General features: G+C 44.4%; 1 protein-coding gene across 4 annotated transcripts in view; it reads left to right on the top strand.

The window, feature by feature from the left end:
• USH1C (USH1 protein network component harmonin) overlaps nucleotides 1-22,664 on the top strand; it is a 123,481-nt gene extending 100,817 nt beyond the window's left edge. For all 4 annotated transcript variants that reach the window (XM_045012324.1, XM_045012323.1, XM_045012322.1 and 1 more), the window contains exons 16-21: nucleotides 1,694-1,735; nucleotides 2,566-2,619; nucleotides 12,327-12,426; nucleotides 13,959-14,068; nucleotides 14,787-14,842; nucleotides 20,829-22,664. In XM_045012324.1, coding sequence (XP_044868259.1) covers nucleotides 1,694-1,735; nucleotides 2,566-2,619; nucleotides 12,327-12,426; nucleotides 13,959-14,068; nucleotides 14,787-14,842; nucleotides 20,829-20,841 — 375 coding nt within the window. In that variant the 3' untranslated portion in view covers nucleotides 20,842-22,664. The remainder of the gene's footprint in view (nucleotides 1-1,693; nucleotides 1,736-2,565; nucleotides 2,620-12,326; nucleotides 12,427-13,958; nucleotides 14,069-14,786; nucleotides 14,843-20,828) is intronic.
• Nucleotides 22,665-23,176: the final 512 nt, after the last annotated feature.

Below are 23,176 nucleotides of genomic sequence, written 5' to 3'. Positions count from 1 at the left end.
TCAACTATTTAAAATCAGTTGTTCACCTGGATCAGTTTGTTTTCCATTTTCATTGTAAAATTTACAATAATAATTAAAATATAATCATAATGTTAAATTTATCTAGCATCTAACATGCTGTCTAGGTGCATGAATACAATTTTAAGGGTGAAATCCTAGCTGCATTGAAATCTATGGCAAATCTCCCATTGACTTCAGTGGGGTCAGGATTTTATCTCCTAAGATTTTAATTGAACATGGTTAGTACTGAGTGAGCTGACTAATTGTTAACTAAAAGATTTATCAAGACCTCCCCATAGCCCGTTCACCAAAAGGGGTCTTGAACCCCTACGCATCATCCTGTCAGGGAAAAGGTATAATAATGGACAGGGTCTGAAGGGCTAACTCTCTTAGAGCAGTGGGAGCAGAGTCAAGTGCTGGAATTGCAGAGTGAGAAGCACTGGTGCCATGGGCTGTGTGTGAGAAGCACTGCTAAACAAGAGAGCAGTCGCAGTAGCTGAGACTGGAGTATTCTTCAGATGCAGCCCTGAGCATAGCGCACTGCAGTAATTCACGGTGGGGGTGAAAAAGGCCTGTAAGACTCGGGTAAAGTCCATGCCCCAGAGGAAAGATCACAATTGCTTTGGCAGATTCAGATGGACAAAAGCACTTTTAGTTACTGCTGCAACTTGGGCATTTAAGAGCAGCCAAGAAGACAATGGGCACAACATAGCGCTCCTCTTGTTAACAAAAGGTGGAGAAACCTTTGCTTCTGCTAGACAAGAGACTCTGTCACCTGTATTCAGTGAAACAGAGACTGAGTCTGAGGGTAGATGGAGAGGCCAAGCCAGACCAATGAGACTGATATTAAGCATGGCACCCCTGGCGTGTGCCTAGTATCCCTTCACCTACCGTGTCAATGATTGAAGGACCCAGACTCCCACAATCGATCTTTCTATCCCCAAGTGTCCATAGCCCCAAATTACGGCAGCTTAAAGTGGCCACAGAAGTGTTGCCACTGCCAGAGCTGGGTGCACATGCAAGGCTCTCAAAGCTGCAAAAGTTATTAATACAGCAACAAACAGAATTAATGCCAAACTTTCATAAACCTCAAAACCCTACCCACGCTGCTCACCCAGCAGCTCCCAGGATACCCCAAAGAATGTCTCACCTTCTTTAGATGAGATAATCACAAACAACCACGTGCCCACACATGTTTCTTACCCCCCTAATGCTGTGCTTAAGGTAATGGGCTTGGGCCTGAAAGCTAAAAAGGCAGCGGATCCCCTAAAAATTTAAAATAAACCCATCTCAATATAACTCACTCCACCACCACATCCAACATAAACAAACCCAGAATCAGACCCATCTCCAATCCCACAGCATCTTCTTCCATACTTTAATACCATCCCCACCAATGTATCATGCACATAAAACCAAAAATTAGCACAACATGTGGTGTACCTCATCCAGTGCATGAAATTCCCCAGTAATAACTGTGTGTGCAAAAAGATATTACCTCACCCACCTGGACTAACATCCTATAATAAGGATATTAAATATCTATGTCAGGAGGAATATCAGATACCTGCATGTCTTTCTCCATGTTATGTTCTAACCATCTTTTGTAGTTTAGAGTAGTTTTCTCACTAGTAATTTTGGTGGAATTTTGTGTGTGTGATCTGAATATAACTAAACAATTATTTATTTTCAGGGCTTCCAGAAGTATGTGGAAGATTTTGACCCCTATACAATGGTAAGGAGAAGATTTAATTATGCCACAGAGGTTAAGATTAAATGATGTGAGGAAACATAGGGTTACATACTATCCTTGGTTTGTGATGCAGGGCCGCCCCGGGGGGGAGGGGGGCAAGTGGGGCAATTTGCCCTGGGCCCAGCAGGGGCCCCCATGAGAGTTTTTCGGGGCCCCTGGAGCGGGGTCCTTCACTCTCTCCGGGGGCTCCAGAAAACTCTCGCGGGGCCCGGGCCCCCGGAGCTTCTTCGCTCCCGGTCTTCGCTGGCGGGGGGTCCTTCCTCTCTGGGATAGAAGGACCCCCTGCCGTCGAATTACCGCCGAAGCGGGACCCGCTGCCGGAGTGCAGCCGGGTCTTCGGCGGTAATTCGGCGGTGGGGGGCCCTTCCGTTCCGGGACCCGCCGCCGAAGTGCCCCGAAGACCCACGGTGGGGGCTGCACTTCGGCAGCGGGTCCCGCTTCGGCGGTAGTTCGGCAGAGGGGGGGTCCCCGCCGTGAGTCTTTGGGGCACTTTGGTGGCGGGTCCCAGAATGGAAGGACCCCCCGCCGCCGACTTACCACCGAAGCAGGGGCCCCCCGCCGCCGAAGACCCTGGGACCCCAGAATCCTCTGGGCGGCCCTGTTGTGATGTGCCTGTAGAACTCCCTTTGAGACCAGAGGTAGTTCTGCTAAGGAAGCAGATTGTCCTCAATGGACTAGCATTCTGTTCTTCCCATAACTCTGATTTAGAAGAGGTGCACACCTTCCCTTGTAAACTATATGCTTCATCTGAATGATTTCATGCAGCTGCTTTGTAAAGGTGGAAATGACTAACTGATGTGTCCTTTTGATAGTTTTCAGCAGATCAGATCATGGGAAAAGATGTGCGGCTGTTACGTATTAAAAAGGTAACCCCTGTAATTGGGTTGAGACATTTTGTGGATCTGGTGAGCTCTTGATTTTTCAGAGTACGTGGGGCACATGATTATATTGTTACTGTGTACCCTTGCTGATTCTCCTGTCCATCACAGCATTGGGATTCCCCTCCGACAAATGACAGGAGATTTGGGTGGTGAAGGGAGGGAAACACTAGTGCTTCCCCACCGCAACCTCCTCCTGCACCTGCTCCCTGCTAGCTCTCCCCACTCCTCATGACTTCTTCAATAGCATTATGTTTTCATGTTTCTCCCAAACCCCTAGGACTCAGAGGGGTATACAGAACAAAGCCCACACACAGGTCAGGGAACCCCTACAAGCCTAGTCTTTATTAAGGGCCCAATTCTGCCCAGTACATCCAATTCTGAGTGTACTCACCACAAAGTTGCTGCTCACCACCTTGCAGAGTCAAGCCCTGTGACTAATCCAGATGCTAACACAGAGTTGGTATGTTTCCCTAGCCCATCTTCATGCACCCAGATCGTGAAATGAGAAGACCTGAGTGGAAAGAGCGAACAGTGGTCACAAAGTGATCACAAAGCAGCACACTTACTATTGGAGACATGTACCTATGAAAACAATGCTAAAACCAATCTTGTGTAATACACAAAGGAACGGTGTGTACAAATGACAAGTTAGAAAGCAGTCAGTACTGATTCCAGCTCCCTCATGCTAACACTAGGGAGAACATTTTCAAAAGTGAGTGAGTTTTGAAAATGGGACTTACGCATCTAAGTGACTCAGGGTATGTCTACACTATAAGAATAGTTCGATTTAACTTAGGTCGAATTTGTGGATTCGACCTTATGAATTCGAATTTGTGTATCCACACTAAGGACACTAATTCGACTTTGTGAGTCCACACTAATGGGACAAGCGTCGACATTGGAAGTGGTGCATTCTGGGCAGCTATCCCACAGTTCCCGCAGTCCCCGCTTCCCATTGGAATGCTGGGTAGAGCCCCCAATGCCTGCTGGGGGAAAAATGTGTCGAGGGCGGTTTTGGGTAACTGTTGTCATTCAACCGTCACTCCCGCCCTCTCTCCCTGAAAGCGCCGGCGAGAAATCTGTTACCGCACTTTTCTGGTCAGTGACAGCGCGGACGCCACAGCACTGCGAGCATGGAGCCCGCTGCGATCACCGCTGCACTTATGGCCGTTGTCAACTCCTCGCACCTTATCGTCCACCTCTTCCACAGTCAGCTGCTGAGAAATCGGGCAAGGAGGCTCTGGCAGCGCGGTGAGGACATGAAGTGTCAGAGTGGCACAAACCTCTCACAAAGCACGGGATCCCGCGCCGCGGAGATCATGGTGGCAATGGGTCACGTTCATGCTATGGGACGGCGATTCTGGGCCCGGGAAACAAGCACGGACTGGTGGGACCGCATAGTGCTGCAGGTCTGGGATGAATCACAGTGGCTGCGAAACTTCAGGATGCGTAAGGGCACTTTCCTTGAACTGTGTGACTTGCTGGCCCCTGCCTTGAAGCACCAGGACACCCGGATGCGAGCAGCCCTGACTGTGCAGAAGCGAATGGCCATAGCCCTCTGGAAACTTGCAACGCCAGACAGCTACTGGTCAGTAGCGAACCACTTTGGCGTGGGCAAATCTACCGTGGGGGTTGCTGTGATGCAAGTAGCCCACGCAATCGTTGACCTACTGCTCTCAAAGGTGGTGACCCTGGGAAACGTCCAGGTCGTCATAGATGGCTTCGCCGCGATGGGATTCCCAAACTGCGGTGGGGCTATAGATGGCACTCACATCCCTATCCTGGGACCGGCCCACCAGGCCAGCCAGTATATTAACTGAAAGGGCTACTTTTCAATGGTGCTGCAAGCACTGGTGGACCATAGGGGACGTTTTACCAACATCTACATCGGGTGGCCGGGCAAGGTTCATGACGCGCGTGTTTTCAGGAACTCTGGTCTGTTTAGACACCTGCAGGAAGGTAGTTTCTTCCCGGACCACCATATAAGTGTTGGAGATGCCTACAGTGATCCTCGGGGACCCAGCCTACTCGCTAATGCCCTGGCTCATGAAGCCCTATACAGGCGCCCTGGACAGTGACAAGGAGCTCTTCAACTACCGGCTGAGCAAGTGCAGAATGGTGGTGGAGTGTGCTTTCGGACGTCTCAAGGGGAGATGGAGGAGCTTACTGACTCGCTCGGATCTCAGTGAAACCAATATCCCCATTGTTATTGCAGCTTGCTGTGTGCTCCACAATCTCTGTGAGAGCAAGGGGGAGACCTTTATGGCGGGATGGGAGGTTGAGGCAAATCGCCTGGCTGCTGATTACGCTCAGCCAGACACCCGTGCGATTAGAAGAGCCCAGCGGGAAGCGCTGTGCATCCGGGAGGCTTTGAAAGCTAGGTTCCTGAGAGAGCAGGGTAACCTATGACTGTCCAGTCTCTTTACAGAGAAGCTGAACCTGCCCCTGTTTCACTTACTATTCACTTTTTTCAGCGGTTACATACCCCGTTCCCCAGGTTTCCCCCCTTCCAACAGACATTTAAAAATAAATTTATTGTAACATCTTTAATTCACAAAGTTTTCTTTACTAACGAATTCGCGTTAAAGGGTTCCAACAGGGACGCAGACTGTGGTGGGTACGGTGTGCAGTGATGTACAGACCGCTTCTACACTCGAGGACTGACAGGCTCCTGCTCCTACAGCGGTCTCTGGGGGGAGGACGGTTACAGGAGGGTGTGCAGGAAGGGGTGGGTTTGCAGGAAGGGGTGAGGGGTGTGTGGGAAGGGTGAGTAGGTGTAGGGGGATGATGGCTCTGGCTGGGGCTCAGGGCATCGGAGAGGTTCATGGCTAGGGTGGAAGGGCATGGTACGGGCAGCCTGCCTTGCCATTTGTGGATGCCAGGCGCTCGGACCCTGGGGCAGCATACACCTCCCAGACTGACCTGGGGCAGCAGACACCTCCCACAGTGACCCGGGTGCCTAGTGACTGCACTCTGTGTGTGACCTGCTGTTGATCCTGCCCCCATGTCTGTACCCTGTTAATGGTGGCTGTCCTATGCAATTAACAAACCCCTCCCCCCCTTTCACACAAAGTCTTCTGCAAAGAAACATGACGGAAACAGTAATGAACAGCAAACTATTTTTAATACTCAAGTACACAATTGGGGGATGAAACTGGGATTTGGGATCGGGTGAGCCAGGAAGGGAAGCAATTCTCATACTTTAGGGAATGAGAGCTGTTTGGTACATGAGCGCTCTGCTGGGGTGGAGTGACAGTTTTCACGGCCCCTAGCGCTCCTCCTTCTTGTGATTTTGGGTGAGGGGGGGACAGGACTTTGTGGCGGGGGAGGGCGGTTGCAGATACAGTTCAGGGGGGCTCTCTGCTCCTGCCTGTGGTCCTGCAGAACATCCACAAGGCGCCGGAGCGTGTCCATTTGCTCCCTCATTAGTCCAAGCAGCGTTTGAGTCGCCTGCTGGTCTTCCTGCCGCCACCTGTCCTCCCGTTCGCTGTGTGAGCGCTGCTGCTGAGAGAGGGTCTCCCTCCACTGGCTCTGCTGTGCCGCCTCGGCTCTGGAGCAGGCCATCAGTTCAGCGAACATCTCGTCCCAAGTCTTTTTCTTTCGCCGCCTAATCTGCGCCAGCCTCTGTGAGGGGGATGCCGGGGCAGTTCGGGAAAGAGCCGCAGCTGTGTGATGGGAAAAAGGAAGTGATTTCCTTGCAAAGATACATGTTTGCGAACACTGAACACAGTCTACTCAGTTTCTGTGAACAAGACCATACAGGGCACCTAATCTCATGTGCTCTCAGGACAAGTTTGAATTTTCGGCATTTGCTTTCATTGCCTGGGGTCTTGCACTGGAGATCGGACAAGCGGGGCAGGACAGCAGAATCCGTGTAGCAGCCAGGCCTGGTAAGCCGTAAACTTTAGGCTGCTTAACAGTTAATGGATAGCAGTGCCCTCCTGCTGCAGGCAATCTGGAAAGCATAAAGTCTGACCCTGTTCCAGCCCCTCGCGGCTGTCCCCGGGAAAGATCCCTGTATGCTTTTCCTCTGCAGCCTCCACCACGTGGGTGTTAAACGACGGTCATTGTTATGCAAAGGAAAAGTCAAGCATTCACAATAGTAACATTAAAGTAATTCCCCTAATTAGATGCAGCAGTCGCCGAGCGAGATCACCCTGAGGCGGGTCACCAGGAGAAACAGAGAGCGCATGCTGCGTGAATCCCTGCACAGACCAGGGCCCTATGCTGCCATGCTGGTCGAGGCAATGCTCCCACTATACCTCAGGATGGCCTGGCGCGGAAGAGTGTGCTTCCACGGAGCACCCAATAAGGCACCTCTCCCCAGGAACCTCCTGCGGAGGCTTTTCGAGTACCTAGAATCATAGAATCATAGAATCGTAGAATTCAAGATCAGAAGGGACCATTATGATCATCTAGTCTGACCTCCTGCAAGATGCAGGCCACATAAACCGATCCACCCACTCCTTTAGCAAGCGACCCCTGCCCCATGCTTCGGAGGAAGGCGAAAAACCTCCAGGGCCACTGCCAATCTACCCTGGAGGAAAATTCCTTCCCGACCCCAAATATGGCGGTCAGCTGAACCCCGAGCATGCGGGCAAGACTCTCCAGCCATACCCTCTGGAAAAAGGTTAAGAATATCATATCATTGACCCATTGTACTATTTACCAGTGTGGCACTTTTGACCTATTGACTAAGCCCGGTATCCTATCATACCATCTCCTCCATAAATTTATCTAGCTTAATCTTAAAGTCATGGAGGTCCTTTGCCCCCACTGTTTCCCTCGGTAGGCTGTTCCAGTATTGCACTCCCCTGATGGTTAGAAACCTTCGTCTAATTTCAAACCTAAATTTCCTGACTGACCATTTATATCCGTTTGTCCTCGTGTCCACATTAGCACTGAGCTGAAATAATTCCTCTCCTTCCCTGGTATTTATCCCTCTGATATATTTAAAGAGTGCAATCATATCTCCTCTTATCCTTCTTTTGGTTAAGGAAAACAAACCGAGCTCCTCAAGTCTCCTTTCATACGACAGGCCTTCCATTCCTCGGATCATTCTAGTGGCCCTTCTTTGTACCCGTTCCAGTTTGAATTCATCCTTCTTAAACATGGGAGACCAAAACTGCACACAATACTCCAGATGAGGTCTCACCAACGCCTTATATAACGGGACTAGCACCTCCTTATCCCTACTAGAAATTCCTCGCCTAATGCATCCCAAGACCGCATTAGCTTTTTTAACGGCCACATCACATTGCCTACTCATAGTCATCCTACGATCAACCAGGACTCCTAGGTCCTTCTCCTCCTCCGTTACTTCCAACTGGTGCGTCCCCAGCTTATAACTAAAATTCTTGTTAGTCATCCCTAAATGCATAACCTTACACTTCTCACTATTGAATTTCATCCTGTTAATAATACTCCAGTTTACAAGGTCATCCAAATCTCCCTGGAGGATATCCCGATCCTTTTCCGAATTGGCAATACCTCCCAACTTGGTGTCATCCGCAAACTTTATCAGCCCACTCCTACTCTTGGTACCCAGGTCAGCAATAAATAGATTGAATAAAATCGGACCCAAAATCGGATAACCTGGAGGAACTCCACTGGTAACCCCCCTCCAACCCGACAGTTCCCCCTTCAATACTACCCTCTGCAGTCTCCCCTTTAACCAGCTCCTTATCCACCTCTGGATTTTCATTTCGATCCCCATCTTTTCCAATTTAACCAGTAATTCCTCATGCGGTACCGTATCAAACGCCTTACTGAAATCCAGATATATTAGATCCACCGCATTTCCCTTGTCTAAAAAATCTGTTACTTTCTCAAAGAAGGAGATCAGGTTGGTTTGGCACGATCTACCTTTCGTAAATCCATGCTGTAAACTATCCCAGTTGCCATTGGCCTCATGCTCCTTAACCACTCTCTCTCTTAAAATTTTTTCCATGATTTTGCATACTACAGATGTTAAACTAACAGGCCTGTAGTTACCCGGGTCACTTTTTTTCCCCTTCTTGAATATAGGAACTACATTAGCTAATCTCCAGTCAAATGGTACAATCCCCGAATTTAGAGATTTATTAAAAATCATCGCTAACGGGCTAGCAATATCACTCGCCAATTCCCTTAATATTCTAGGATGAAGATTATCCGGGCCCCCCGATTTACTTCCGTTAAGCTGTTCAAGTTTGGCTTCCACCTCAGATACCGTAATGTCTACCCCCATATCTTCATTCCCATCGGTCCCTCTATCACTATTCCTTAGCCCTTCATTAGCCTCAGTAAAGACCGAGGCAAAATATTCATTCAGATATTGTGCCATTCCCAGATTATCCCTAATCTCCACTCCGTTTAAAGTTTTAAGCGGTCCCACTTCTTCTTTCCTGGTTTTCTTCCTACTTATATGGCTAAAAAACCTTTTGCTATTGGTTTTAATCCCCTTCGCTAGGTCCATCTCCACCCGTCGCTTTGCCTTTCTCACTGCTTCCCTACACCCTCTGACCTCAATAAGGTAGGTTTCTTTGCTGATCCCTCCCATTTTCCACTCCTGGTACGCTTTCTGTTTTTTCTTAATGACCCCTCTAAGACGCTTGCTCATCCAGCTCGGTCTAAAACTGCTACCTACGAGCCGTTTTCCCTTTCTCGGGATACATGCCTCTGACAACTCCTGCAACTTTAACCTGAAGTAGCCCCAGGCGTCATCTGCCTTTAGATCCCTAAATATCTTAGTCCAGTCCACTTCCCTAACTAGTCGCCTTAATTTAGTAAAGTTAGCCCTTTTGAAATCGTAAACCCTAGTCTCAGATGCAATATTGATTATCCTCTCATTTATTTTGAAACGAATTAGCTCATGATCACTCGAGCCAAGGTTGTCCCCTACAACTATTTCCTCAACAAGGTCCTCGTTACTCACCAAAATCAGATCTAAAATGGCGTCCCCCCTCGTCGGTTCAGCAACCACTTGATGAAGGAATTCATCAGCTATCACGTCTAGGAAAAGCTGAGCCCTATTATTATTACTAGCATTTGTTTCCCAATCTATATCCGGGAAGTTAAAGTCCCCCATGATCAAGCAGTTCCTATTAGTGTTTACCTCCTTAAAAACATTAAAGAGCTCTCTATCCGTCTCCAAGCTAGATACCTCTACGAGAGCTTCGTGGAACTGTCCCAAGAGGATTTCTGTTCGATCCCTATATGCATTGACCTTCTTTTCATATAGTTTTTATTCCTGTTTTTTAAAAAATAAATGTTTACATGTTTATAGCACTTACCGACTGATCCTTCCCCTGATTCAGAGTCCGGGTTAACGGCCGGGGAGGGTTGGTAGGGGATCTCTGTGAGGGTGATGAAGAGATCCTGGCTGTCGGGGAAAGCAGTATTGTAAGCGCTGTCGCCTGCCTCGTCCTCCACAAACCCTTCCTCATCTTCCCCATCGGCGAACATCGCCGAGGAACTGCCCCTCGACACTATCCCATCCTCAGAGTCCACGGTCACTGGTGGGGCAGTGGTGGCAGACCCACCGAGAATGGCATGCAGTGCCTCGTAGAAGCGGCATGTCTGGGGCTGGGCTCCGGAGCGTCCGTTTGCCGCTTTGATTTTTTGGTAGCCTTGTCTCAGGTCCTTGATTTTCACGCGGCACTGCGTTGCATCCCGGCTATATCTTCTGAGTGCCATGGCTTTGGAGACCTTCTCGTAGGTCTTTGCATTCCGTTTTTTGGAGCGCAGCTCCGAAAGCACAGACTCATCGCCCCACACAGCGATCAGATCCAAGACTTCCCGGTCAGTCCATGCTGGGGCCCTCTTTCTACTCTGAGATTGCATGGATTCCTCTGCTGGAGAGCTCTGCATCGCTGCCAGTGCTGCTGAGCTCGCCACGATGTCCAACCAGGAATTGAGATTCAAACTGGCCAGACAGGAAAAGGAATTCAAATTTTCCCGGGGCTTTTCCTGTATGGCTGATCAGAACATCTGAGCTCGGACTGCTGTCCAGAGCGTCAACACAGTGGTGCACTGTGGGATAGCTCCCGGAGCTACTAAGTTCGATTTGCATCCACACCTAGCCTAATTCGACATAGCCATGTCGAATTTAGCGCTACTCCCCTCGTCGGGGTGGAGTACCGAATTCGAACTAAAGAGCCCTCTAGGTCAAATTAAATGGCTTCCTGGTGTGGACGGGTGCACGGTTAATTCGAATTAACGCTGCTAAATTCGAATTAAAGTCCTAGTGTAGACCAGGCCTTAGAAGCCTCTGAAACTTTTATTTCTGAGCTAACCAAAAGCATGGACCCCAGTTTGGTAAGTTGCTTAAGTGTGTGCCTAATTTTAAGCACGACTAGTTCCATTTCCTTGGAACTACACTTGTGCTTATAATTAGGTGCATGCTGAAGGATGTTCCTTGCTGAATCAGGGCCATAAGGAGGTTGAAAACTCAAATTCCTCAAGCCACACTCCCATTCCTGTGCCCCCACTTTACAGTTCACACCAGACGAATTCTGAATCAGGAAAAACATTAATGTCTACTGAATAAGAGTTAAGGAAACTAATGGTAACGTCTAGACAATGTAATTATAGGATCTTAGGCCCAGTCTACACTAGAATTAGATCGACATAAGGAAGCTTACGTCGACCTGACTCTCTAAGTCTCTACACTACAATGTTCCTCCCACCAATTTAACTCACCTGCTATGCCAACCTAATAACTCCACGAGAGGCGTAGCGCTTAGGTCGATGTAGTTACATTGATGCTGCCTTTGATGGCGGGGCTCCAGCTGTCAGTGCCCCACAATGCCCCATGTCAGTCAGTGCAAGCACTCTTGGTGACGTGCACCACCAATAGAAGGACTAGAGTATGGACATGAACAGCCAATTGAATTATTGCGCTCAACCTAAGTTGAATTAATTGTGTGGTATAGTCATGCCCTTAGATAGCAGTGGGGTTGGCATACTATAAAATCTATGAATCACTGCAGGTTTGCATCTCCTTCTCCCAGCTACCTCTTCTTCCCACTTCAAAACTTCATGTTTTTTACACTTCATGTAAAAAGTCACCACAGTATTTAATGCTAACAAAAATAAATCTGAATTTGTTGATTATTTAGTTGTAACACTAGATTTTAAGTCAATCTAGGTAACTTGCACAGTTCAAACTCTCTAAAAAGACAAACTATTTTTTTCCTGATTTTCTTCTTTTGCTAAAAGCATGTTCAAATTGTAATGAATCATACATTTTTATTTCAATAATGTGACATTGTTTTGTTTTATTACTGTTATTTCACCATTTCAGCATAACAGTGGTCATTCGTGGACCTCTTTGATTGAAATAACATGGAAGAATTATGTCCATTATCTTATATTAACTAGTTTGATGCTGACCAAGATTATCAAAAGGGATTAAGTGATTTTGGGTGCTGAACTTCAGACACCTTAAAGAGGCCTGAGTTTCCAAAGATGCTAAAAATCAAGCCTTTCCTATATGACTCAAAGTGCCCACTCGAAGAATGAGACACTCAAAATCACTGAGCACTTATTAAAACCTTGATCACTGATACTACCACAGAATACACCACGGACCTGATCCTGCAACTATTATGTGTATAGTCCTATTCACTGTAAGGGTGGAAGGATCAGGCCCCTACTGATTGTGCTATCTGTCTGCAGCATATTCTGAACTAAAACGTTTTCTTTAATAGGAAGGACCATTAGATCTTGCAGTAGAGGGAGGCATTGATTCCCCAATTGGAAAAATAGTAGTGTCTGCTATCTATGAGGGTGGTGCCGCAGACAAACACGGTGAGTACCCTGGGGAAAGTCAGCAGGATTTTGAACCTGTTTCTAAAGCACTTCATCTGTTAGCCTCCCAAGTTTACGCTTTCTTCCTGACTGGCTGATGCCTATAAGCACCAGAGAAATATCTGAGGCAGATTAAGTCCCCAAGAGTTTCATGTTCAGAGCCGCTTCAGAACTAGGCCCTTCATTTGGGAGCTGGTGTGGTTTACAGTAAAAAATAATTGGAATTGGCCAGATTTTCTGGCAGGTTTCCACTAAATATAAAGAAAAAGCCACAGCTGTTGTCATTTTAGCAGCAGCAGCCGAAGGCCACTAATTGGGAAGAGGAGAAAGATGGAGAGCTACTTTATTATTAACAGCCCAGTTCTGTCACCCTTGCAGTGTAAGTCATCACCATTCAAATCAAGGGTGACAGAGTCTGGCCTCGTATGATTATTTCGAAAATGATGTTAATGCGAGTTCTGTGTGCAAAGGAAGACAGACAAAGACTAACCGAAAAATATTATCATCTCCATTTTAGAGAACAGGGACTGAAGCACAGAACAATTGTGACTTACCCAGCATCACACAGGAAGTCTGTGGCCTTAGCTACAATATGCTGGGCTGGGTGCATGGCAGTGGCAGATCACTGCTGGGAGAGTTCCTTGAGTGGGAAATTAAATTTACAAAATCTCTGGGTTGTTTTTTTTTAATTCTTGTGAGGATCAGAGAACACGGCAGTTCAGAGATAACACTTAGGACTTGTCTTCACTATCATGCTGCAGTGGCACTGATGTAGCGCATTTGGGGAAGATGCTCTCCATCGACGGGAGCGCGCTCTCCCTTCAACGTAATTACTCCACCTCAGTGAGAGGCGGAAGCGATGTTGGCGGGAGAGCGTCTCCCACCGACACAGCACAATGTAGACACCACTTTTATGTCAATGTAACTTACGTCATTTGGGTGTGGGGGTTACACCCCTGAGCGACATGTGTTATAGCAACTTAAACAGTAGTGTAGACAAGCCCTTAGTCTTCTATTCCATATGTAATTCACTCTCTAGTTCCTAAGGATGCCCCTGATCCTGCAAAACAATCCTGCAGGCATGAGAATCTGGGTGTAAATGAGGGGAAAATGTAGCTAAGTACCTGTAATACCTTTGGCTTCCTTATTTAAGAGAGTTCACTGTCAGCAAGTTTCAAAGCCACTGTGGTGGCTAGGAACCCATCTCCATAGTTAAGGACCTACCTGCCATCTGTACCTTTGAAACTTTCCCCCTTAATATTACCATAGTGTGTTCATAACCAGAGACTGATTAGCCCTTATTGGCCACAACCAACAGAAGAATGTTATACTCACTGCCCCAGCACTTAAAGCTTCCACTTATTTTCATTTACAACAAGCCACCTTCTCTGCACTACTGCAGTGTACATCTAGGAAAGGCTTCAGGCTAATTTACATAGGGATGTTTGTTGAATGTGTGTGAAGAAGCAGCATCTGGGAGAGAAGTCTGTGACAGAAATGATGTTGCTGATATGGTATTTTTGCTTCACCAGGAGGCATCGTGAAAGGGGATGAAATAATGGCCGTGAATGGCAAGATTTTAGTTGATGTGACGCTGACAGAAGCCCAGACAACTCTAGCCAAAGCCTGGAATGTGGGTGGGGTAAGTGAATGGGTGTTTTCCCCCTGAGAAGTACACAGCAGCCACACAAGTTGTTTGGTTTAAATGTATTCTGCTCTGGGCAGTTCATGGTAAGTCTTTCCAAGATGTAAACATTGAAAATGAATTGGGAATTGTCAAGGACTTTATCACAGCATCATAGTTTTATCTAATCCTTCACAACGGATGCACAAAAAACTACTGTTTTGGCTACAGTGAGAATCTTCTAAACAAGAATGATATCACGTAATAAAATTGCCCAGTGCAGGATATAAATGATCATCCTAAGAGTCTGATACACAGCAGTGGAGAAAATATTTGTTGATTTTGGGATGTAATTCAGAATTAACCAGCTTGTTAAAACACTCCTTAGACTTTTGAGACTGACTTCAGCCAGTATCAAATAGATCTTTTTCCTGTTGCCCTTTTCCCTCCTAGCAATGGATTCCTCCATGACTCTTCTCATGATATTGCCATGTTGGTACAGTAGCCTTCCCTCTGCACCTCCTGCTATGTGGAGTAGCCTCTCAATAGATCTCTGACTCATCAACTTTCCACCTATAAGGTTGCTTGGAGGTGTCTGAGGGCAGAGTTTGTCCCTTTTATGTTTAATCCTGATCTGGTTGAAGCTGTCTGTGAAAGTTCTTTCAAAGGGTCATGTAACGAGAGAGAGAATTACCTGGCTGCTTAAGTCTCTAACGATAATACATTCTTTTTACAGGATTGGATTGACTTAGTCATTGCAGTGTCTCCTCCAAAGGAATATGATGATGAAATGTAAGTGTATATGTTCTGTTTCCTCAGCAGTAGTTAAACAGCTAGTAACAACAGACTGGCTAGTTTGCCGTTTAACATACAGATAACATTACTAAGGAATGTTTGTCTATTTTAACAGTTACTGTAATCCACATGCCCTTCTGTATTCATGGTCATTAATTGCCTTCCTCATAGATGTTGTTATACACTATAACAGTGGTTCCCAAACTTGTTCCGCTACTTGTGCAGGGAAAGCCCCTGCCAGGCCTGTACAGTTTGTTTACGTGCCATGTCCACAGATTCGGCTGATCGCGGCTCCCACTGGCCGCAGTTCGCTGCTCCAGGCCAATGGGAGCTGCTGGAAGCGGCGGCCAGTACGTCCCTCTGCCCGCGCGGCTTCCCACAGCTCCTATTGGCCTGGAGCAGCGAACTGTGGCCACTGGGAGCTGTGATAGGCCAAACCTGCGGACACGGCAGGTACACAAACCGGCCCAGCCTGCCAGGGGCTTTCTCTGCACAAGCGGCAGAACACGTTTGGGAACCACTGCACTATAAACTTCCTTCTTCAAGCCTGAAGATTTAATTATTTCTTTTTGGACTGCAACTACTATACTTGGCTAATTAAATAAATTAGTCACTTGGGGGGAATTTTCAGAAGTGCCTTAATCCCATTTTCAAAAGCAACTGGGGCATTCACTGAGACTAAGGGAGGTATGTCTACATTTTGAGCTGGAAGGTATAAATGCCACCTTGAGGAGACATAGTGCGCTAGCGCTAATCGAGCTTGTGCACTCAAAACAGAGTGTAGGCAGAGCAGCGTAAGTGGCAGGAAGGACTAGCTGCCCCAAATACATGCCTAGCACCTTGGACGGGTACGCACTCACGGTGGCTAGCCCCTCTCACCGCTTTGGCTGTGCTCTATTTTTAATACACTAACTCAATCAGAGCTAGGGTGGGTCACTCTCCTTGAGCTGGAATTTGACCTCCATTATATGCCAGGTCTTAGAACAAATTTTGAAAGAGAGAGTACCGGTAATTAAAGACGTAGAGGTCAATGGTAACTGGGATAAAATACAACATGGTTTTACAAAAGGTAGATCATGCCAGATCAACCTGATCGCCTTCTTTGAGAAGAGAACTGATTTTTTTAGATAAAGGAAACGCAAGAGATCTAATCTACCCGGACTTCAGTAAAGCATTTGATACGGTTCAGAGTGTAGACATTCCCTTAGGCTTCCAAGTACCTTAGTGAATATTACAAATATCTAAAGCAATGACATCATGCAAAACTAATCGGTAGATTCAATTAAGCAAAGGACCAGGTGAGTTAAAACCAAATGGGCACATTATATTGATACCAGTTGTTTTATTTCAGACAGATATTTTCAAAAACAGAGCCTTGTTTTCTAACTTGCCCCAGGGAGACATATTTGCAGACGTACTTATGCCAAATGCACTGGTAATTGGAAGTTTCCCATTGCCTACAGGGATCCAGATCCTCAGATGGTGTAAATCACAGTAGTTGCACTGACTTAAGTGGAACTACACTGCTTTACACCAGCTGGTTTCTGGATCTGACCCAGAAACGGTAGTAAAAATGTTTAATACCTATACACATACCAGTAAGCAATGAAATAACTTTCATCATTATTGTGTGTTTTCATATCCTGTACATTTAGCCCTACTATTCCCTCATCAACAATCAGTCCCAACACAAACAGAAAGGGTTTTGAAGGCAGTGCAGCTGTGTACAGACAAGGGTATCTCCTGCAGCTGTAGCCACTGCAGTGGTGAATAGCCAGATCTGGGTTGATACATACTGTTTCATTGTGAGGATGCATTTTTTCCAAAGCATGTGCATGCCTGTGCATTGCATGCCTCAGCCTGTCTTCTTACCTGGATCTCGCATGGTGTATTGGTGTGTCCTTTGCGCTTTTGCCTTGTCTGATTTTGCTGAGAGCACAAGGACTTACAGTTTAGAATTATAACATTTAAACTATGTTTTTTAATAAATTATATTAGTGATCATAATTGAATTAATAATTATTATTATTATTTATATTACAGTAGCAACTAAAGGCAATAACAAGGATCAGGGCCACACTGTAGAGATATAGTAAAAGACAGTATCACACACATTTGAGCCTTTCTCTGGGAGGGGATTAGAATTAACTTGTCAAAGTAACAAAAAAATTATATTGCTTTAGCTCCTTTTTGATATGCTAAGCAAAACATGTCTGGTTACATGTATCTGATTTAGGCACTTGTGGAGCACCAATCACTGTACTATCTTCCAAAAACTAGTAGGACATTTTTAAAAAATGTTTTACATTAAAGGTGTAGGACAAAAGATTACATGTTGTTTACACGTGTGAATAGTTACACATTACTAGTTTACACAAGATAAGACAAATTGTACAGCACCACTGACTTGGAGATGCTCATGAATATCTGGGAGCAGAATTTGGCCCTATCCCTTGACCAGATTCTCATCTGATGTAGATCAGCATGGGTCCATTGACTTCAGTGGAGCTACACTGGTTTACGCCAGCTGTAGATTTGGCCCTGGGTAGGTGACTGGCAGTTTTCACTGTTCTTGCCTGACATGCATTTTGTCAGCTCAACACGATCAGCACATTTAGAGGGCCAAACTTTCAGATGTGCTGAGCATCCCAACTCCAGCTGAAGTCAGTGGGAGCTGTAGGTGCTTTGAAGCTATAAAAATCAGATCCTTAATCTATATTGAAAACTGACAGTGTTTAAGTGCATAACTTCAAGATTTGCATAGTTATCAGCATTTATGAGCATGTGCATGTTTTATGGGAAAACAGATCAAGAAGTGTAGGGATAAAAGGAGAACAGCTGAAAGCCCAGCAGAACAAAGAACCATGCAAAGAAAATTAAAATCAATAGTAAAAGGCTCTTTAGCCATATAAGAAAAAAGAAAACCTGGAAAGAAATGGGACCACTAAGCACTGAGGACAGGATGGAGATTGAAGATAATCTCTGGGTGGCCTAATATTCAGTGGGAGTTAGGCACCTAAATACCTTTTGAGGGTCTGGGCCGAGGTCACTACAGAGACCCAGGAGTCAGTAACTGCCTGAATCTAAGGGGAAGCTGAGTCACTAGCAGGGTCCACTGCCTGGTCTGGAGGGGCCTAGTTACCCTTGCTCAGGGTTGTTCCTAAAGACACACTCTAGCCCTATGCAGATTTAGTTTTTATCTGAGATTATGGGTGTGACAGTCCATTTAACTGACTAATAGTAATATCCGAGATAGTGGCTTATCTAGCATCCCATAAAATAACGTATCTAAGTAAGCCTGTTAAAAGCAGGTTCATTTGCCAGAGGCAGGTATAGTGGGATTTGATGGAGCTACGGTTCTTTCCATCAGAAAAATTCTACCTTACCTAAACAAAGAGTTGCATTCTATGTGTATTGATGGCAGCAAACAAGTTCCCTCAGCAAACAGACATAATGCTTCCTGCTGAAGGAAACTATTTTTCTATCTAAAAATAGTTGGTCACCCTAGTTAAATGCCTGTTGTACAATCAGACCCTCCAGGGTTCTGTTACAGTAAACTGGAGCTGATATTTGTTTGGCATCAGTGTGATCCCATGCACATTTGATTGTTGTTTGTGTATCATGGTGCCTCTCCTGATTTTTTTTTCTCTTGGTCTTTGGAATAGTTACATTCTTTCCACCACAAAACAAATACTTGTACATATGCACACACACGTATAGCTTGATCCTGTCAGTTCTGAGTGCTCTCATGCCCCAGTGGTCTCCTCAGAAGAGGCACACTTGCTTGTAGGATTGGATCCTCACCCACATAGACATGGGAGAGCCTACTGTTACATAGGCAGTTGTGAAAACAATTACATGAATAATATCTCAGCCCCACTTTTCTTATTTTAGGAATTTATAGTTATTTAGGCAACTAAAATTACCCATAAGTCCAAAGAACAAGAGTTACTATTAGGGCTGTTGATTAATTGCAGTTAACTCGTGATTAAATCAAAAAAAGTAATCATGTTTAATCACAGTTTTAATCACACTGTTAAACAATAGAATACCAATAGGAATGTATGAAATATTTTTGGCTGTTTTTCTACATTTTCAAATATATTGATTTCAATTGCAACACGGTATACAAAAGTTGACAATGCTCACTTCATATTGTTATATTTTAGTACAAATATTTGCACTGTAAAAATGGCAAACAAAATAAACAGTATTTTTCAGTTCACCTCATACAAGTACTGTAGTGCAATCTCTTTATTGGGAAAGTAAAATTTACAAATGTAGATGTTTTTGGTTTGTTTGTTAAATAACTGCACTTAAAAAGACAATAATGCAGAACTTTAGAGCCTACAAACTTTAGAGTCCACTCAGTCCTACTTCTCATTCAGCCAATCACTGAGACAAACAAGTTTGTTTACATTTACGGGAGATAATGCTGCCCACTTCTTATTTACAATGTCATCCGAAAGTGAGAACAGGTGTTTGCATGGGACTTCTGTAGCCGGCATTGCAAAGTATTTATGTGCCAGATATGCTAAACAATGCTAAACATTCGTATGCCCCTTCATTCTTCGGCCACCATTCTAGAGGACATGCTTCCATGCTGATGACGCTCATTAAAAAAATAATGCCTTAATTAAATTTGTGACTGAACTCCTTAAGGAAGAATTATATGTCTCCAGCTCTATTTTACCCACATTCTGCCATACATTTCATGTTATAGCAGTCTCAGATGATGACTCAGAACATGTTGTTCATTTTAAGAACACTTTCACTGCAGATTTGACAAAACGCAAAGAAGGTACCAATATGAGATTTCTAAGGAGAGATACAGCACCCGACCCAAGGTTTAAGAATCTGAAGTGCTTTCCAAAATCTGAGTGGGATGAGGTGTGGAGCATCCTTTCAGATGCCTTAAAAGAGCAACACACTGATGTGGAAACTACAGAATCTGAACCACCAAAAAAGAAAACCAACCTTCTGCTGGTGGCATCTGACTCAGATTATGGAAATGAACAAGTGTCAGTCCGCACTGCTTTGGACTGTTATCAATCAGAACCTGTTATCAGCATGGACGCATGTCCTCTGGAATGGTGGTTGAAGAATGAAGGAACATATGAATCTTAAGCGCAACTGGCATGTAAATATCTTCTGACGCCGGCTAAAACAGTGCCATGCAAACACCTGTTGTCACTTTCAGGTAACATTGTGAACAAGAAGCAGGTAGCATTATCTCCTGCAAATGTAAACTTGTTTGTGTGAGCGATTGGCTGAACAAGTAGTAGGACTGAGTGGACTTGTAGGCTCTAAAGTTTTATATTGTTTAATTTTTGAATGCATTTATTTTTGTACACAATTCTACAATTGAAAAACACTATTTCTTTTGTTTTTTTACAGTGCAAATATTTTATAATACAAAATAAATAGAAGTGAGCACTGAAGTGAGCACTGTACACTTTGTATTCTGTATTATAATTGAAATCAATATATTTGAAAATGTAGAAAACATCCAAAAATATTTAAATAAATGGTATTCTATTATTGTTTAACAGTGTGATTAATCATGATTAATTAATTTTTTAATTGCTTGACAGCCCTAGTTATGATTCATATTATACCTTGGTGTGCCTGTCAACAACTATTCATGTCTCTTTGCCATTTTATTGTGGGCCTGTTTCTATTACTCTGCTGTCATTCAGTGATTGTCCCAAGAATTATCCTTAACTGATTCTCAAACTCAGTTTATAGTGTAAACTTTCTGTATGCTTTTCATTCATGGTTTCTCTAAATATGATTACAGGCCCCTAGAAGGACTAAGGTAAGACTTCTCATGTAGGTCTGCATGAAGATTTTGTGGTCGTTCTCTCCGTGGTTAGATAAAATGCAAACCAAAATCAACCAGTTGTGATTTCATTATTTTATATGGTGCTTATCACAAAGTCCTAAAGATACATTCTAGCTAATTGTTTCTTTTCTATTGCAGGACATTTTTTTAAAGTAAAGAAGGTAAAGCTGAAGAAACTAAGTCTGTGCCCTGAAGAAAGCTGCCGATTAATAAATATCAAATCAATAGCTTTGCAAAATCTACTTTTATATGAGAGATATATGATTTTAGACTGTACTGAGAATTCAACTGGACTAGAGAGAAACCTCATATTTAGACTCTTTGGGCAATTTATGTAATTTCATGATCTTCCCATAGATCCAAAGCAACATGTGGTTATAGGAGAAAGATAATTCCTGAGAAATGTTGCCAATGCAAAATAGTTTATTCTATAAAATCTATTTTTCTATAAGGTTTAGGGGCCAAATTTTGAAAACCAGCCTCCAAAAGTGCACCCGCAGTTTTCTGGAAATGTACATCAGTATGCACAGATGGGAGGTTGAAAATCATATACTTTCTCTCAAGCAGTTTCATAAGTCAGCTTGGAGGGGGGTGTCTGGCATTTGTACCCTATATATTGTATTTTTCTACTGAGGTGTCAGTGTTTGTAACTCCTGTTAACATTAATAGAGATTATCCTTGTAAATCAATCAGAGCCCAATTCTGCCTCCCTTACACACACTGAGTGAAATTCACCGCTGTGCAGAAGACCTAGACCAGTGGTGCGCGAACCACAGCCACTGGGAGCTGCGGGCGGCCGTGCAAATGTAAACAAATTGGCAGCCTGCCAGTGGATTACCCTGACAGGCCGCATGTGGCCTGTGGGCCACAGGTTGCCTACCACTGACCTAAACTGATTTTGAATGCTTGGGGGGAGCTTAAATGGTGCAAAGGATTTATGCTGATTCTCTGTACAGAGGCGAGTTTCATCCATTGCATAATACCTTAGTCAGCAAGGCTTCCCACTGAGGTTAATGCAATTGTTCAGAGTGAGGTACAACAGCCTGAGTATTGGTAGCAAATCAGTTCCCCAGGTATCAATGGGTGAAGAGACCCAGTTAAGGATACCCTTACTCATGCGATTAGTTCCCAATGAGACTATTAATGTTAAGGTGCAGGATCACACCCAAAATACAACCTCATAGTATCAATGAGTCAATGTCTTACAGTTAACTAATATTAGATTATAGTAACTAATCTGGTTTTAAAAGAAATTGTCTGATAAAATTGTACTTTTTAGAACTTGTTCTGAATCTCTTTTAAAGCCATTGAACATTTCGTGCAGTAAAAGTTCATCTTGCCTTCCTTAGATTACCCTAAATAACAACATGCACAGATCTAAGCAGTTTTTAATTTCACAGACATTTTAACAACTAGAAAATCAAGCAGAAACTAACAGATTTTATTTCTCAATCAAATACTTTCTTAAATAAGTGCAAAATCTTGTCATATTCAAGCACCCGGTAGATGTTAATAACACAGAGGGCCTGATCCTTGGCAGGGTAAATTGGTTTAGCTCTCTTACAGAATCAGCCCCTATATCATCTAAATATTCCATTACATCAGATTTCAAAAGACACCTAACATAAAGACATTACATATATTCCTATCTGTATATTGCATGTCATGTTGTCTTTAGGTTTTTCCTTTCTAATTTACTAAGAGCTGAAGCCCATAGTTCACACACACTAGAAATTTTATCTGCTCGAGGCATATGGGATTGGGCCCTAAATCTATAACATGACAAAATAACAAAGTATTAATTTCAAATTGAATCATAATGGCGTACCACTATGTGCACTGATTATCTTTAAGTGTGAGCTGATCTCTTTGGTTTCACATGCAGTAATCTATCAATAAACCAGTTTATGTATCTGGGTAGGATACATGTTAAAATCACTCTCTTACAAATAAATAGCGCAAGAATAAAATTGTTTGTGCCAAACACAAGAACTCCTGTTTCTTTCTTTTTTTGCACACATGTATTGGGGGTATAATAGCAGATAATAGCAATTTGCTGAGGATACAGTTTTTCCAAGCCAATCTGGAATAACAAGCTTCTTTGCAGCAAAACAAAAACACTTTTGGGGGGCTGGAGGGATAGTTGTTGATGGATAGATGGAGCTATTGCTGGTCTGAGCAGCAGTAACCCCCCCCCAGATTTTCAGATATTCCCAGTTGCTTGGGGACATGCTACAGAGTTCAGCTGCTCCCTTCCCAGAGATGTAGAGTCCCTACCAAATGGAATAACCTAAGCACATCAGAATAGGGCCAAGGGGGGAGAATGCAGCACAGCATGCTCCCTCTTCTGCTCTGGCTCCCCACTTGCCACATGTTGCTTCCCTCTGCACTGTCTAGTGAAAAGTATCATGCAGCCTAGTGATCCTATCAAAAGTAGAACATTCAATATACCCTCAGTGTATCCTGTGACACACCTGCAGCAGATA

The sequence above is a fragment of the Mauremys mutica genome, chromosome 4 (assembly GCF_020497125.1).
Source record: "Mauremys mutica isolate MM-2020 ecotype Southern chromosome 4, ASM2049712v1, whole genome shotgun sequence".
NCBI classification, from domain to species: domain Eukaryota; kingdom Metazoa; phylum Chordata; order Testudines; family Geoemydidae; genus Mauremys; species Mauremys mutica.
The sequence above is the reverse complement of the archived record's forward strand: the minus strand, read 5'-3'. Positions and strand labels throughout refer to the sequence as shown.